We start from the raw sequence: 14,573 nt of genomic DNA, 5'->3' as shown, positions 1-14,573 counted from the left end.
GTTACCGTTTAAAGCAAGGAGGCCGCTGCCCCTGTGACTTCAAGCCTAACTAGAGATGCGTGCCAGGAAGGGGATTAAAGATAGTTTTTACAGCTTTTCCTTTATCTGCCTGCAGTAAGAAAATTATCATTACAAACATGCTGCTACTGGCTACTCTAAAATACTGCTGCTGGCTTAGGATGTTTGTTGGAGGTGACAGGTTCCCTTTAAGACCTTGTATTTGCATATCCATAGTGAATTAATGTGCACTTAATGAGTTTGCAGACATTTGGCATTTTTCCACTTTTCTTCTTAAGATTCATGAGTAATATTTGCCAGCAGGAACCACTGAAACATTTGTGTTCATTCTCCAGTAATTGAGAGCAGTCTGATGCTTTTGGGCGTTCCCACCCTTTGGTGCTGTTTTATCTGTAGACAAGCCGGACATCTGCTGCAGGTCAGCAATAGTTTCTTCTGCACCTCTGGGTGTTACCCTGAAGAGTCAGTGACGGCTGTAAACCAACTCTATATGGATTTTTTACCCTAGAAGGAAGTGATGATAGGTTTTTTAACTGAATAGATGATCACTTTATTGTGATATTGCTGCTTGTCACTTATCTAGGATATGTTTCTGGTTTGTATATGGAGATAAGTATGTCTTTTCTCTGTGTTTGTGTGTGTTTATAGGAGTTGTATGCAGCTGGAGAGAATCGTCTGGGAACAGATGAGTCCAAGTTCAATGCCATCTTGTGTTCACGCAGTAGGGCACACCTTAATGCTGGTAAGGAAAAGTATTGTTTTGTTTGCTAATAAAAACAGTGTTTTGTTTTTTTATTATTAAAAGAACACGAAATTAGAAAACACCCAAGAAAATAAAACAAAAGTAACAGTTCCTCCCTTAATACCACTCTCTCTTGTGATCCTTTCTCATTTCATTTCAATGCAAACTGTGAAAAATAAGAATTTTTTCTATATGTGCCCGAGGAGATCAGGCACCCCATACAACCTGTAGTCCAACAGAATGAGTGTTGTCATTTTATCTTTGCTCTTGATATAAGTAATGGATTGATGTGTCACAAAATGGCTGCTGTTTTATTTTTCCATATCTTTATGTATAAAAAAAATGGTCCCTTTTATTTTCCAAAGGAGCTCTGAAATTGAAAGGTGGAATCTGATTGGTTGCTATGGGCAACTAAGGCCATTTTCCTTTTCACCAGTTTTGATAAATCTCCCCCTTTATGTTCTCTAGAAATCATTTCTAAGCAGTCATGTCATTTTCACAATCAGGATTACAATGACAGATAACACCACTGTTGGAGGCTGATGGCCAAGGATCTGTTCAGAATACAATAGATACTGGAAACGGCTGACTTTCTCCCTACACAGTGACCTCTCCACATGTGCAATCAGAAAGAAAAACTGATTAGATGAAGAAGATAGTTCAGTATCCAGTGTATAATGAAAAAAGAATCACTTTACCACGAGCTCCCATCTAAAGCATTTATGGCATATCCACAGGATTAGCCATTAACCAGCAGTATGCAGTGTGTGCATTTAATGGCTCCATAGGTCACATTGTTTATCCAAGGCTCTAGCTGAAAGGTATGCCCATCGGATTAATGGTTAATCTGTTAGGGCTAATTCACATCTTCAGGCAAATAAAATTAATAAAAAAGGATAGTCAAATAATACAACGTTGCTTATTTAAATTCAATGGAAGAAAATGTAGACCCTTGATTTGCTCAGAGCATTGTTTTTTGTGGTCCCATATCAGGCAGAGTATAGGTGGTTATGTGTCAGATCTGATTGTGTAACTGTTATTTCAGGATAAGGTTATTCAGAATAAGCTGCTGTGCTTGTACATGAGGAATATCACTACTTCTGGCCATTATATGACTTGTACCTAACATTTCTAGCAGTTTTTCCTAGCAATCCGTCTGTAATTCTAAACGTTATGAGCTGGTGGATGGAGACTAGCTGGAATCATGTCTGCCCAGATAAACAGGGGATCCTGCATCCCAAGTCTCTGTAGCACACCCTCAGAAACAACAGCAGTAATGGAGGGCAGTCAATGATATACTGACAGCACTTAATTCAGATAGTAGATCACTCACTATTAAGTTTTAGTCTCTGTCTTTACCTGTCTCCAGCTACCCCTCCATGCTTCTCCCCCTCCGCTCTGTAGTGTCGGAATTTAAAGTGGCCCTGGAAAAAAAACTAAAAGTGGCCCCGGAATATATATTTTTTAAAGTGGCCCCATGTTGTTGGCGGGTTCAAATTGACAAAAGGCAGAGCCAATAAAAGTAGGCAGGGCCAGCAATACTGTAGTGCAGTACACAATACTGCCGCCCAACCACAGCATTCATCTCTATTAATGTCCTGAGGATGACAATACAGTTGAATGCAGGAGGGCAGTTTCTGTTGCCAGCCAGGTGCATAAATACTTGATCCTGTAGGTCTGTAGCTTCTGTGTACTCATCCTTCAGCAAGCGGGCAGGGGTTGTCCGCTTTTGTAATATCAATGACCAATTCTCAGGAAAGGTCATAAATATCAGAGCGGAGGGGGCTTGACTCCCAGCATCCTCGCCGATCAGCGGCTTGAAGAGACCGCAGCGCTCGTACTAGCACTGCCTTCTCTTCACTGTTTAAATGCTTGTCGTCAACGTCACAGCGGTGAGCAGGTGTAATTACAACTCCGCCATGCCCTTTCACCTCTATGGGATGGCTCTGTCCTATTTACTTAAATAGCAAGGAGCCATTCCATTGACGTGAATGGGATGGCCTAGTTGTAATTATACCTGCTCGCCGCTGCAGTGTTGACGGCAAACAGGTAAACGTTGCAGAGAAGGTAGTGCTTGTACTAGCGCTGCAGTCTGTTCAAACAGCTGATTGGCGAGGTTGTCGGCAGTCTGCCCCCTGCTGACCTGATATTGATGACGTATCCTGAGGATAGGTCATCAATATTACAAAAGCGGACAACCACTTTAAGGCCCCCCATTATAAGGGCCGACTGTGCAGTCTATTTTCAAGAAGGAAACATTATTTTCAGGTAGCTGCCTGCTCCTTAAAGGAGACGAAAGCTGTATTTACGTTCAGCAGTCATGTCCTCTGTATGGAAGTGAGTATGCTACTGCAATCGCTCATTATCATACAAATTCATTGTTTCTGGGCAGCCGATCACCGTTTCTGGGCAGCAGATCATGCTGTGTAAACAATGATTTTGGTGTCTAAATCAACAATGCTTTCTCCCAATAAACAAGCGTTTGCTATTCCTTCATACCTCTCCATACACTTGTACGCTCAGACCACTCAGATTTTAGACCGCTCAGATCAGGTTATAGACTCTTTAACCCTTATTACAATTGTACCTTTCTTTTATGTGTCCCTCATCCAGATCATGAAAAAACACTTTTTAAATGTATGCAAATTAGCTTCTGAAGGTGCCCAGGCGCTTCTGTCCTATTACCTCCTCCTCTGCCTCCAGACGGCGGACGTCACGAGCGGCAAGAGAAGAAGTCAGGCTGGGAACTGGCCCGCACCTTCACACTAATGGGCAGAGGAACAGATTCTCATATTGCGCATCCGTCGGCCTCTGGTGCCGCTCGTGACTTTCGCCAGCTGGAGGCGGAAGAGGTAATAGGACAGAAGGGCGGGCCAGAGGTGTGTCCCAGGGCACCTTCAGAAGCTTATTTGCATACGTTTAAAAAGTGTTTTTTTCATGATCTGGACGAGGGACACATAAAAGAAAGGTGCGGTTGTATTGAGTTGAGGGTCAAATAGTCTATAACCTGATCTGAGCGATCTAAAATGCTCAGATTAGGTGAAAGACTCCCTTTAAGCAAGTGAAAAAGCGTACCAAAAAACAATATATAAAAAAATATTTTTGTGCTGCTTTTGCAAGAAGAAATGATAAATATGCCTCTAAATATGTGCTTGGATGATACAGGGAGCAGTTTCTTCTTAAAAATCAGAATTTAAATGTATTACCATAATAAAGCATAATATACCCAAATGCCAGTATTCTACTGTGTTCATTTATTACATATATTACATATATGGTTTCTGTAATATAACATATTGTATTACATATACGGTTTCTCGCCTCAGTTTTCTCCGAGTACCAGAGAATGTGCAACCGGGACTTGGAGAAGAGTATCTGCCGTGAAATGTCCGGGGATCTGGAGAGAGGCATGCTAGCAGTGGGTGAGTGACTTTTTATTAAGCACATCTGAGGATCAGGAGCTAGAAAGAGCTCATACAAATATCCCTGTCATCTACAGATATCTGTAAAGTAGACACTATACAGTCCATGAGTTGCAGATTTCAGAGAAATGTACACTACTGCTGCTTTCAGCAAAATTGACAGGTTGTGGAGAATAACTTAAAGGGGTGTTCCGGTTGTAAAAAGTTGTCCCATATCCACAGTATAGGGCATAACTATCAGATTGGTGGGTGTCCTACTGCTGTATTGCACTTGGCTATCTCTGGCGCTCCCGTAGAAATGAATGGCACGCTTTTTCGACCAGCCGCTCCATCCATTTCAGGATGGCTCCAAAGGTTGCGCGGCCCCTGTTTTCGTGATTGGTGGGGGTCCTATCCTCTATCCTGTGGTTTGGGAATAATTTGTTATAACTGGGATACCTCTTTTAAAGGGGTTCTCCGGGAATAAAGAAAATTAAAATACTTAAATATTACTTTATTATAAATATATTCTCAAATGCCTTTCATTAGTTATAATGCCTTGTTTTGTCTGGGGAGTAATCATCAGTGGAAATAAAATGGCCGCCGTCCTATTAGTACACATAAAACCTGTCCTAATCATACAGCAGGACAAATTACTTCACAACACTGAGCTAAAGAGCTGCCACATCCTCCTCTCTGCTCATTAGGGATTATGATCCTGAATACAGCTGATAAGATCTTCAGCTGAATATCTGTAGGAAAGGAGTTTATGAGGAGACATGAAGAACAGGGAGGAGAGTGGGGATAATGAGCAGCAGCACTTGTATGCAGTCTTTATTACCACAGTCTATCCTGTCCGTCCTCTCTGTACTTCATGTCTCCTCATGAGCTCCATTCTAAGGCTAACTAGTGTTAATATTTTCTGGTATTGAGACCCGTCATAGGGTCTCAATACCGGGAAAAAAAAAAACGCTTCAGTTTTGTCCCCATTCATTGTCAAGGGGACAAAACGTAACTGAACAGAACAAAATGCTCCAAAATGCATTTCATTCCGTTCTCATACCAGAGAGCAAACCCTCAGCATGCTGCGGTTTACTTTCTGTCCTGGGATGCGGAGCAAAACATCCGTAATGACCCACAATGCAAGTCAATGAGGAAGGATCCTTTCTCTCTGACACAATAGAAAACGGATCTGTCCCCCATTGACTTTCAGTGGAGTTCATGATGGATTCGTCTTGGCTATGTTACGAATAATACAACCGGATCCGTTCATAACGCATGCAGATGGTTGTATTATCAGTAACTGAAGCGTTTTTGCTGAACCCTGCCAGATCCAGCAAAAACGCTAGTGTGAAAGTAGCCTTCAAGGGGTATTCCCATCTCAGACAATAGGGGCATATCGCTAGGATATGCCCCATTGTCTGATAGGTGTGGGTCCACCGCTGGGACCCACACCTACAATAGGAACGAAGCGGGAAGCGCTGTGGCTGGAGGGCCCTGGATTTCCCAGGGTCCGTCCACCACCAAGCGCTGCTCCCATAGAAGCGAATGGGAGCGCACCATGCATGCGCGGCCCATGCTCCCATTCATTTCTATGGGGCAGATGGCAATAGCCAAGCCAGCGCTTGGCTATATTCGGCAGCCCCATAGCAATGAATGGAGGGCGGCCACGCATGTGCAGTATGCCCTCCATTCATTTCCCTGCTCATTGTAGGTGCGGGTCCCGCACCTATCAGACAATGGGGGCATATCCTAGCGATATGCCCCCATTGTCTGAGATGGGAAAACCCCTTTTTTAAAGAGATTCAGCTGAAGATCATATTAAACTATATTCCGGATCATAATCCCTGACAACTAGGAGAGGAGGATGAGGCAGCTCTTTAGCTCAGTGTTGTGACGTAACTTGTCCTCCTGTGTGATAAGGACAGGTGTTGTGTGTACTAATACATTTTATTTATCCTAATGATTGCTCCCCAGACAAAACAAGGCATTATAACTAATAAAAGGTATTTGGGAATATATTTGTAATATTTAAGTATTTACATTTTCTTCATTTCCAGAGAACCCCTTTAAGGGCAGCCTTCTCTGTCTGTGGCTCTTGACATTGCTAACTCACGGTACCTTAAGCAGCAGAATGATACTGCTCCTGATACTGGTGGGAGCAGAAGTGGAGTTTCAAGTAGGGATGAGCTAATTTCATGTTTAGAAATTCGTTTTTCGGTTTGGGTTGTGGTATAATGTGAATTGCGTTATTGATTCAGTTACCACGGACCATAATGCAATTCCCTGACGGAATGCCTTTAGAGGCATTCCGTTATTTATTCCGTCATAATAGAAGTCTATGGCCTGCATAACGGATCTGAAGGTATTCCGTTATGCATTCTGCAAGGGAATTGCATTATGGTCCGTGGTAACGGAATCCATAACGCAATTCACATTATACCACAACCCAAACCGAAAACTAATTTCAAAACATGAAATTCATTCATCCCTAGTTACAAACTCTGTCACCTGCTCAGTGGATGGAGATGTGTAGTTCCAGTGCTGGTTTCCAGCACCGAAGCTACTCTCAAACAGTTCGTTGGCGGGGTCTTGCACCCCTGCTGATACCACTCTAATTCAAAATTGACCAGAATTTTAAAAGATGTTTCCTTCGTTTTGTGACTCCATGTATTATCACTAACTTTATCACAGAGGCTGAATGAACATTTTAAAGAGTTATCTACTTGGCAGTCTGTTCTGGCATGCCCTTTGCTAGCAGTGTAAATGGTCCAATTGCAGGGGCAGTTTCAGTATACCGATGGGCACTCTGACCAGTTGATTTATGGAATACAGGCTGCCATTAATTGCATTTGCATTCTGCTAGCAACATTTGCAAGACAGAAATTCTATATACTCTGTAGGCTATTGGTAATTTTTTAGCCTCTTTTTTTCTTGGCTGATGTATGATTTTTCTGCATATATGTATGGTCTCAGTTTATAACTAGTTTGTTGATGTTAATGCTGGTAATCTCTCTCTTTCTTGCTTTGATCACATATTAGCTTCCAGATGATGTCTGGTAATTCTTAGACTGCCAATAACTTCCAGGTGTCATTGACAGTATTGCAAGGATCCATTGTGTTCTGTGTCCATGCATGTATGGTTGCTGTGCTGTGTCTTTCACATGCTCATCCTCTTCAAAACTCCACATTTATCCCATTTTACAGTATTTTTGGAAGGAGTTTCTAAAATGCTATGGCTTTAAATGTGCCATGAACTTTATTTCATTTAGTTGTAGAAATCATTTTATCCTTCATATATATCTCAAATTCAAATAATATGAAATAGTTATTTAAATGCTTATCGTGTTTCTAAAACAAAGAAATAAAAAGACGCAAATGCTATAGAAAAAAAAAAATACTTGCTCTTCAATCTCTTGCTGATCCAAAACTGATGGTCTGCTGAGGCCACTGATTCCCAGCTGCCTGTAAACAGAGGCACTGCCAGAGCATTATCACTGGATCGGCAGGGAAGTGAAGAGGTAAGCAGCGATTTTGTTTTTTCATTTTATTGCATTTGCATTTTAGTTATATAATCTTTTAATTTCCATATTTAGTTATTTTCTTGAATATTTTTAATGAGACAATCCCTTTAAAGTGCAGTCTTGACATCCAGCTCAACATGCTGCTTGTGGCCATGTTCATGCTGAAGCCATTCATTGGATGTGACTATGCCCATATTGCGCAGGATGTCAGTACTGCGGGGACTGGAACATGAGCACAGTAGAGGCAGCGCGGAGGACTGGAGCGGCAGGGAACACATAAGTGTGAATCTTCTGTTTAGAGACGCATACTGTGTGCACTTGCTAAAAGCGTATTTTTCCCAGAGAAACCCTTTAATGTGTTACATATTTTGAGAATTTCCCAATATGTAATTGCCAGTGAATTACTTGCAGTGCAGGGATTTAGGCAACAGAGCAAAATCAATAACATTTCGACATATGTGATGCATTTAATGTTCTGCTAAACACTACTAATAAGGATAGAGTAATTTACGTTCAAATTAGATTAATAAATTCTCATCCTGAAAAAACGTTTAAACAAAAATAATAAACTTTTAATAAAGGTCTTTTTGTAAAAAATTATCTGGGCTAACACCCTCTACAGTCTAAAACAAGCAAACCGGAAACATTGCATATGCAGAGGGATTTAGGTAATTACTATACACATCAATGGTGTCCTGATTAATGATCTGTGGTTTCCTGTCATTGGATACATTCACCCATTTTCTATTGGTGAATTTATAACAAGCTCACATATCACATGAAAAGGCCACTGCAGGTCAACATGCTAGGTGCACAGCAAGCCCACTGATAATATCACTTCCCAGTGTCAATCCATGTATCTGGGTGTAAGGGAGCCGCTGGAAGAGCACTGTAAATGGACTTATGGCAGTGTTACACGTAACTGCCATCTGCACTGCAGATAAATATCTAGCAATGGTATAGGCTGGCGTGGACTCAGTTTAGGTAGCACACGCTTATTCACACTGCAGGTAAGTATCTGGCAATGTTATAGGCAACTGCTGTCTGCCCTAGAGGGCGTGGACTAAAGTTGGATAGAACACTCTTATTTACACATAAGGCGCTCAGGCAATTGCCCTCTGCCCTAGCTGGTGTGGACCTGGGATGCGGACCAAAACTGACCTTTCTGCGTGGAGAAACCTCTCGCACTTCATCAGGGGCCCAAAAATGCAGTGGCACAATGAACAATTACATAGCCACACTGTAGTGTGCGTGTTTCGGCGCTGTAGTGGCCGCGAGCGGCCCATTATATGCCGGACTGAAATAATGTCAGCGGCGCACGGAGCGAATCGGGGATGTATACATCCAACACGCCCCCCGACTCAGCCGCCACGCAGATATGGTAATGCAGTTCGGGAGGGAGTGCGCATGTGCATTGAAGGTACGGGGAATCTAGATCGCGGGCCATTATAAATGATCAGATATATTGACAATGTATTTGTACCGTGGAAAGGGACCCAAGATACATTTGTCCAATTTGTAACTGCACTGAATGTGAATGACCTGGGTCTATTCTTTACATCAGAGATCAATGAGCACGAAATCACGTTCCAAGATCTTACCATTTCTCGGGGGACAGAAGGCAGAATTTTCACCAATCTGTTCAATGGCAACAAATAGTCTCCTGCGTTAGGACAGTGGACATCCTTTTGCCCTCAAGAAAGGGATCCCTAAGGGACAATATTTGAGGGCAAGAAGGAACTGTTCTGAACTAGGTAACCTTAAAGGGAACCTGTCACCTGGATTTTGGGTATAGAGCTGAGGATATGGGTTGCTAGATGGCCACTAGCACATCTGCAATACCCAGTCCCCATAGCTCTGTGTGCTTTTATTGTGTAAAAAAAAACGATTTGATACATATGCAAATTAACATAAAAGAGTCAGATCTTACTTGTGTGACCAGAGAAGAGTCATATTTTCAAGCTCTGACTCATCTCAGGTTAATTTGCTTATGTATCAAATCGTTTTTTTTACACAATAAAAGCACACAGAGCTATGGGGACTGGGTATTGCGGATGCGCTAGCAGTCATCTAGCAACTCATGTCCTCAGCTCTATACCCAAAATCCCGGTGACAGGTTCCCTTTAAAAGAGCTGCTCGTGATCTCGGATCCCGGTTCAGTGACCAAGGATACCCACAGGAAATTCTGAAACAGGCTTTCCACCCATCTATGTGTGTCAAACAGGAATAACTTTTAAGTCCTAAAGTAACAACACAGGACGAATCCACCCCAAGAATAATAGGCACCTATGACAAAGCACATAAACAGATTCGAGAGATTTTTCAGACACATTGGTCAATTTTACAATCTGACCCTGCCATAGGAGGTTTGGTACCCACACGTCCACTTGTCACCTATCGACATAGTTCAAATCTACGTGATCATTTGGTCCACAGTTTCTATCAGGAACCAACATCGGCAACATGGCTAAAAAATAGCCTTATGGGTACGTTTCCTTGTGGCTCTTGTGTGGCATGCAACAACATAAGGGAAGGCACGTTTACAAGCTTTGTTACCAATGAAAGATAAGGTCTTTCATTAATTGTAGATCCACAGGGGTGGTGTATTTACTTACGTAGACTACAATATGTGGGCAAGACGAAGTGCGAGCTACGTAGACTAATTGGTGAGCATTTGTTGGATATTAAAAACAACCATCATGTATGTGATCATTATGACTGTAACCCAAATGCTATTACATTTCAAGGGATTGACCACGTTAAAAGAGCCATGCGCGGAGGCGACATTGATGTGACACTACTCCGCAATGGATCTTTAAATTGCAGACATCCTAAGGGACTCAATGAAGCAATCTCATATGCTTGTTTTATCGAATAAATGACAAGCTCTTTTTGTGAGATCAATTCAGTTATATCAAATTGTCTGAGTTCGGCAGATAATTATATGCCGTATCACACTGCAATATCACGTATGTTCTGTCACCCTCAGTCTATCAATGTCTTTTGACATAGGTGACATACATATATTTGATGTTTGATATTATAATAACAGCTGCTTTAAGACCTTTTGGATATGTACCCTAACTGGCTTTGATACTCACTTTTGATATCTGTCTAATTTATTCTATGTCATACTGCTAAGGCTACTTTCACACTAGCGTTCTGCTGTCCGCTCGTGAGCTCCGTTTGAAGGAGCTCACGAGCGGAGCAGAACGCTTCCGTCCAGCCCTGATGCAGTCTGAATGGATGCGGATCCGCTCAGACTGCATCAGTCTGGCGGCGTTCAGCCTCCGCTCCGCTCGCCTCCGCACGGCCAGGCGGACAGCTGAACGCTGCTTGCAGCGTTCAGCTGTCCGCCTGGCCGTGCGGAGGCGAGCGGATCCGTTCAGACTTACAATGTACGTCAATGGGAACAGAGCCGCTTGAAGATGACATTATATGGCTCAATCTTCAAGCGGATCCGTCCCCCATTGACTTTACATTGAAAGTCTGAACGGATCCGCTCAGGCTACTTTCGCACTTAGAAATTTTTCTAAGTTATTAATGCAGACGGATCCGTACTGAACGGAGCCTCCGTCTGCATTAATATGATCGGATCCGTCCAAAACACGAACGCTACAGTGCGGCTATGCAATTGATCAATGTGCCACTCCATTTTTGGGCTCCTGATGAAGCGTGAGAGGTTTCTCCACGCATAAACGCGTTGAGTGCATGATATGTGAATGAATGTGTGCTATCTAAACCAGGTCCACGCCAGCTAGGGCAAACGGTCATTGCCTGAGTGCCTTATGTGTGAATGAGCGTGTTCTATCCAACCTTATTCCACGCCCTCTAGGGCAGATGGCAGCTGCCTATAACATTGCCAGATACTTACCTGCAGTGTGAATTAGAGTGTGCTACCTAAACGGAGTCCACGCCAGCTAGGACAGATAGACACTGGGAAGTGATATTATCAGTGGGCTTGGTGTGCACCTAGCATGTTGACCTGCAGTGGCCTTTTCATTTGATCTGTGGGATTGTTACAATATTCACTGATACAAAATAGGTGAATGTATCCAATGGCAGGAAACCACAGATCATTAATCAGGACACCATTGATGTGTATGGTAATTACCTAAATCCCTCTGCACATGCAAGGTTTCCTGTTTGCCTGTTTTAGACTGTAGAAGGTGTTGTCAGCCCCGAGAATTGTTTTCAAAAGGACCTTTATTAAAAGTTTATTTTTGTTTACACGTTCTTTTAGGCTGAGAATTTAATGTTCTACTGATAGAATTGGAGGTAACCCTTAACTACAGTCAGCATTCTGCGAATTTAAAGGGCAGAGGGTTTAAGCTGGCCATCACTGGCTGTTCTCCTTTATTACCCATATTGTTCCTACTTGTAATGGCTGCAATTTGGTTAATGTTAGGGTGTATTAGCCAGTGTCTCGTAATGCAGTACCCTACTTTATTAGTCTAAAATGCCTTCAAAAGTGTATCTTCACATTAAAAGGTATTTATCCACTGATGATGCCTCAAAACAAATACTTCATTATTATAGTGCTTTCCTGGTACTTTAGAACTTAGGGGGTAATTTTTAAGACCGGTGTTTCAGATTCCAGTCTTAATAAACCCCTATACCTGGCAGTGGATCCACCTGTTATGAAGAGGGGCCGACCCCTTCCTAACTTCATCAGATCCACTGCCGCTTCTAAATGTAAGTCCGCTTCCGAGCTGTCTTAGATTTAGACCTTTTTCTATGCCTGAAACAGTTGTAGAAGACTGTAAATGATCCCCATACTGTCATATTTTATGACACTCAAAATTATTTGCTCTTTCCTCATCATATGCTTTATTTATGTTTTATACTAGTGTGATCTGTTGTGGATTTCGCCACAATTCTGAGTCTAATATTGTCACATATTTTAAATGGATTTCGCTCTATGCTTTGCAAATAGTGAAATCCGCAGAAAGAATTGACTTGCTGCACATGTCAATTTATGCATGGAATATTTCAGCAGTGTGTGGATGAGGACTTTCGTCAAAATCCCATCTATCCTGCCTGCAGGTCCAGACCGAGCATCAGCAAAATTGTCACAACTTGTGCACCTATCTTGAGGGGTATATATATACCGTATTTTTCACTTTATGAGACGTACCTGACCATAAAACACATCTAGGTTAATCAGACCTCAGATGATTAGTCCTCCAGTAGGCATCAGATCAGACCCCTAATGTTAATCAGACCTCATATCAGATCTCCACTCTTCATCAGACTTCAGATCAAACCTCAATATTCAGTAGACCTTGGGAAATTCAGCACGCTGCACAATGACCTGACATTGCCAAACCATTGTGCAGTACTTTCTGGAAGATGCACTCTACTGTGTCCTGTACAACGACGGGCTGGTGAAAGACCATGGAGAGATGAGTAAAGCCAGCACCAGGGGTGCTGTAGTTACCGCTACCCTACTGTGTACTAATTAGCGCTTCCGGAAGCGCTCATTAGTTTTCGCTTTTTAAAACACACTACCATTTTCCCCCAAACTATTATAGCACTGGGCTGACTTTAACATTCACTGTACTTTGTGTTTTTCAGTAAAATGCCTTAAAAACACCTCAGCTTTCTTTGCGGAACGTCTCTACAAAGCAATGAAGGTGAGTGTACAAGACTTTCTTCTAAGCATATATCTGCATCTGTAAGGCTACTTTCACACTTGCGGCAGTGTGATCCGGCGGGCAGTTCCGTTGATCTGCCGTTGACTGAAAGCATTTGTGAGACGGATCCGGATGCGGATCCGTCTCACAAATGCATTGCAAGGACTGATCCGTCTCTCCACTTGTCATGCGGACAGACGGATCCGTCTTGTACATTTTTTCTCATTTTTACCGATCTGCACATGCGCATGCCGGAACGACGGATCCGGCATTCCGGTATTCTGAATGCCTGATCCGGCGCTTATACATTCCTATGGGAAAAAATGCCGGATCCGGCGTTCAGGCAAGTCTTCAGTGTTTTTCGCCGGAGTGAAAACCGAAGCATGCTGCGGTTTTCTCTTTTGCCTGATCAGTCAAAACGACTGAACGGAAGACATCCTGATGCAAACTGAACGGATTACTCTCCATTCAGAATGCATGGGGATAAAACTGATCAGTAATTTTCCGGTATAGAGCCCCTGTGATGGAACTCTATACCGGAAAAGAAAAACGCAAGTGTGAAAGTACCCTAATAAGATGAGCCTTGGACAAAGAGAATCTAACCCAAAAAAAAATTTCTGCAACATTGTACCAATATTTATCGTTTAAGAATATAGCATATTTTGTTTTAATGATGCAGACAATTTTTTTTTTTTTTTTTTTTTCATTTTTCTAGCAACATAGGCATCATGTGGACTTTTGTGGGATAATTTGGATGCATAGTGGGGCAATTTTTTGCACAAGTCCCGGTTTGCACAAAAAAAGTTTTGTCATGCTCATGAGTGGACGTTCATAGCAACATAGTAACAGGACTCCTATTTCAATGCTGCCATAAACCACTTTCTTTTGAATCTAGTTCCTGCTACTTTATAATTCAGAGGTCTGTGCCACTCTGAATATTTTCCTGATGAGCCAGTAGGGTGAACATGTAGTTGAGAGAGTTAAGGCTGTACTACACAGCCTGATGTGGTTGACAGGAGGGAAGAGTTCCTTCCTGGCAATCGCCTGCTCGCTAGCAGAGGAGACTACTGGTATTACATGCAGCAATATCTGAGTGATCACTAGGCCATCACTCGACCCCATGTTGTATAGTGGTTTTCTGGTGGCAGATGGTTATTAGACACCACAATCTTCTGCCTGCAAATGATTTTTTAACATGTCAAAAGATTTGGATTGCCCGAAGATCATGTGTTTGCATGTTCATCGGGCAATA

At 42.4% G+C, this 14,573-nt stretch overlaps 1 protein-coding gene across 1 annotated transcript in view; it reads left to right on the top strand.

Annotated features, from left to right (window-relative positions):
- ANXA11 (annexin A11) overlaps positions 1–14,573 on the top strand; it is a 70,960-nt gene that overhangs the window by 47,364 nt on the left and 9,023 nt on the right. The window contains exons 11-13 of the mRNA XM_044296687.1: positions 667–760; positions 4,087–4,182; positions 13,263–13,321. Coding sequence (XP_044152622.1) covers positions 667–760; positions 4,087–4,182; positions 13,263–13,321 — 249 coding nt within the window. The remainder of the gene's footprint in view (positions 1–666; positions 761–4,086; positions 4,183–13,262; positions 13,322–14,573) is intronic.

This window comes from Bufo gargarizans, chromosome 6, assembly GCF_014858855.1.
Source record: "Bufo gargarizans isolate SCDJY-AF-19 chromosome 6, ASM1485885v1, whole genome shotgun sequence".
Lineage (NCBI taxonomy): Eukaryota > Metazoa > Chordata > Amphibia > Anura > Bufonidae > Bufo > Bufo gargarizans.
Note: the sequence above shows the minus strand (reverse complement) of the source record. Positions and strands in the feature narration are given on the sequence as shown.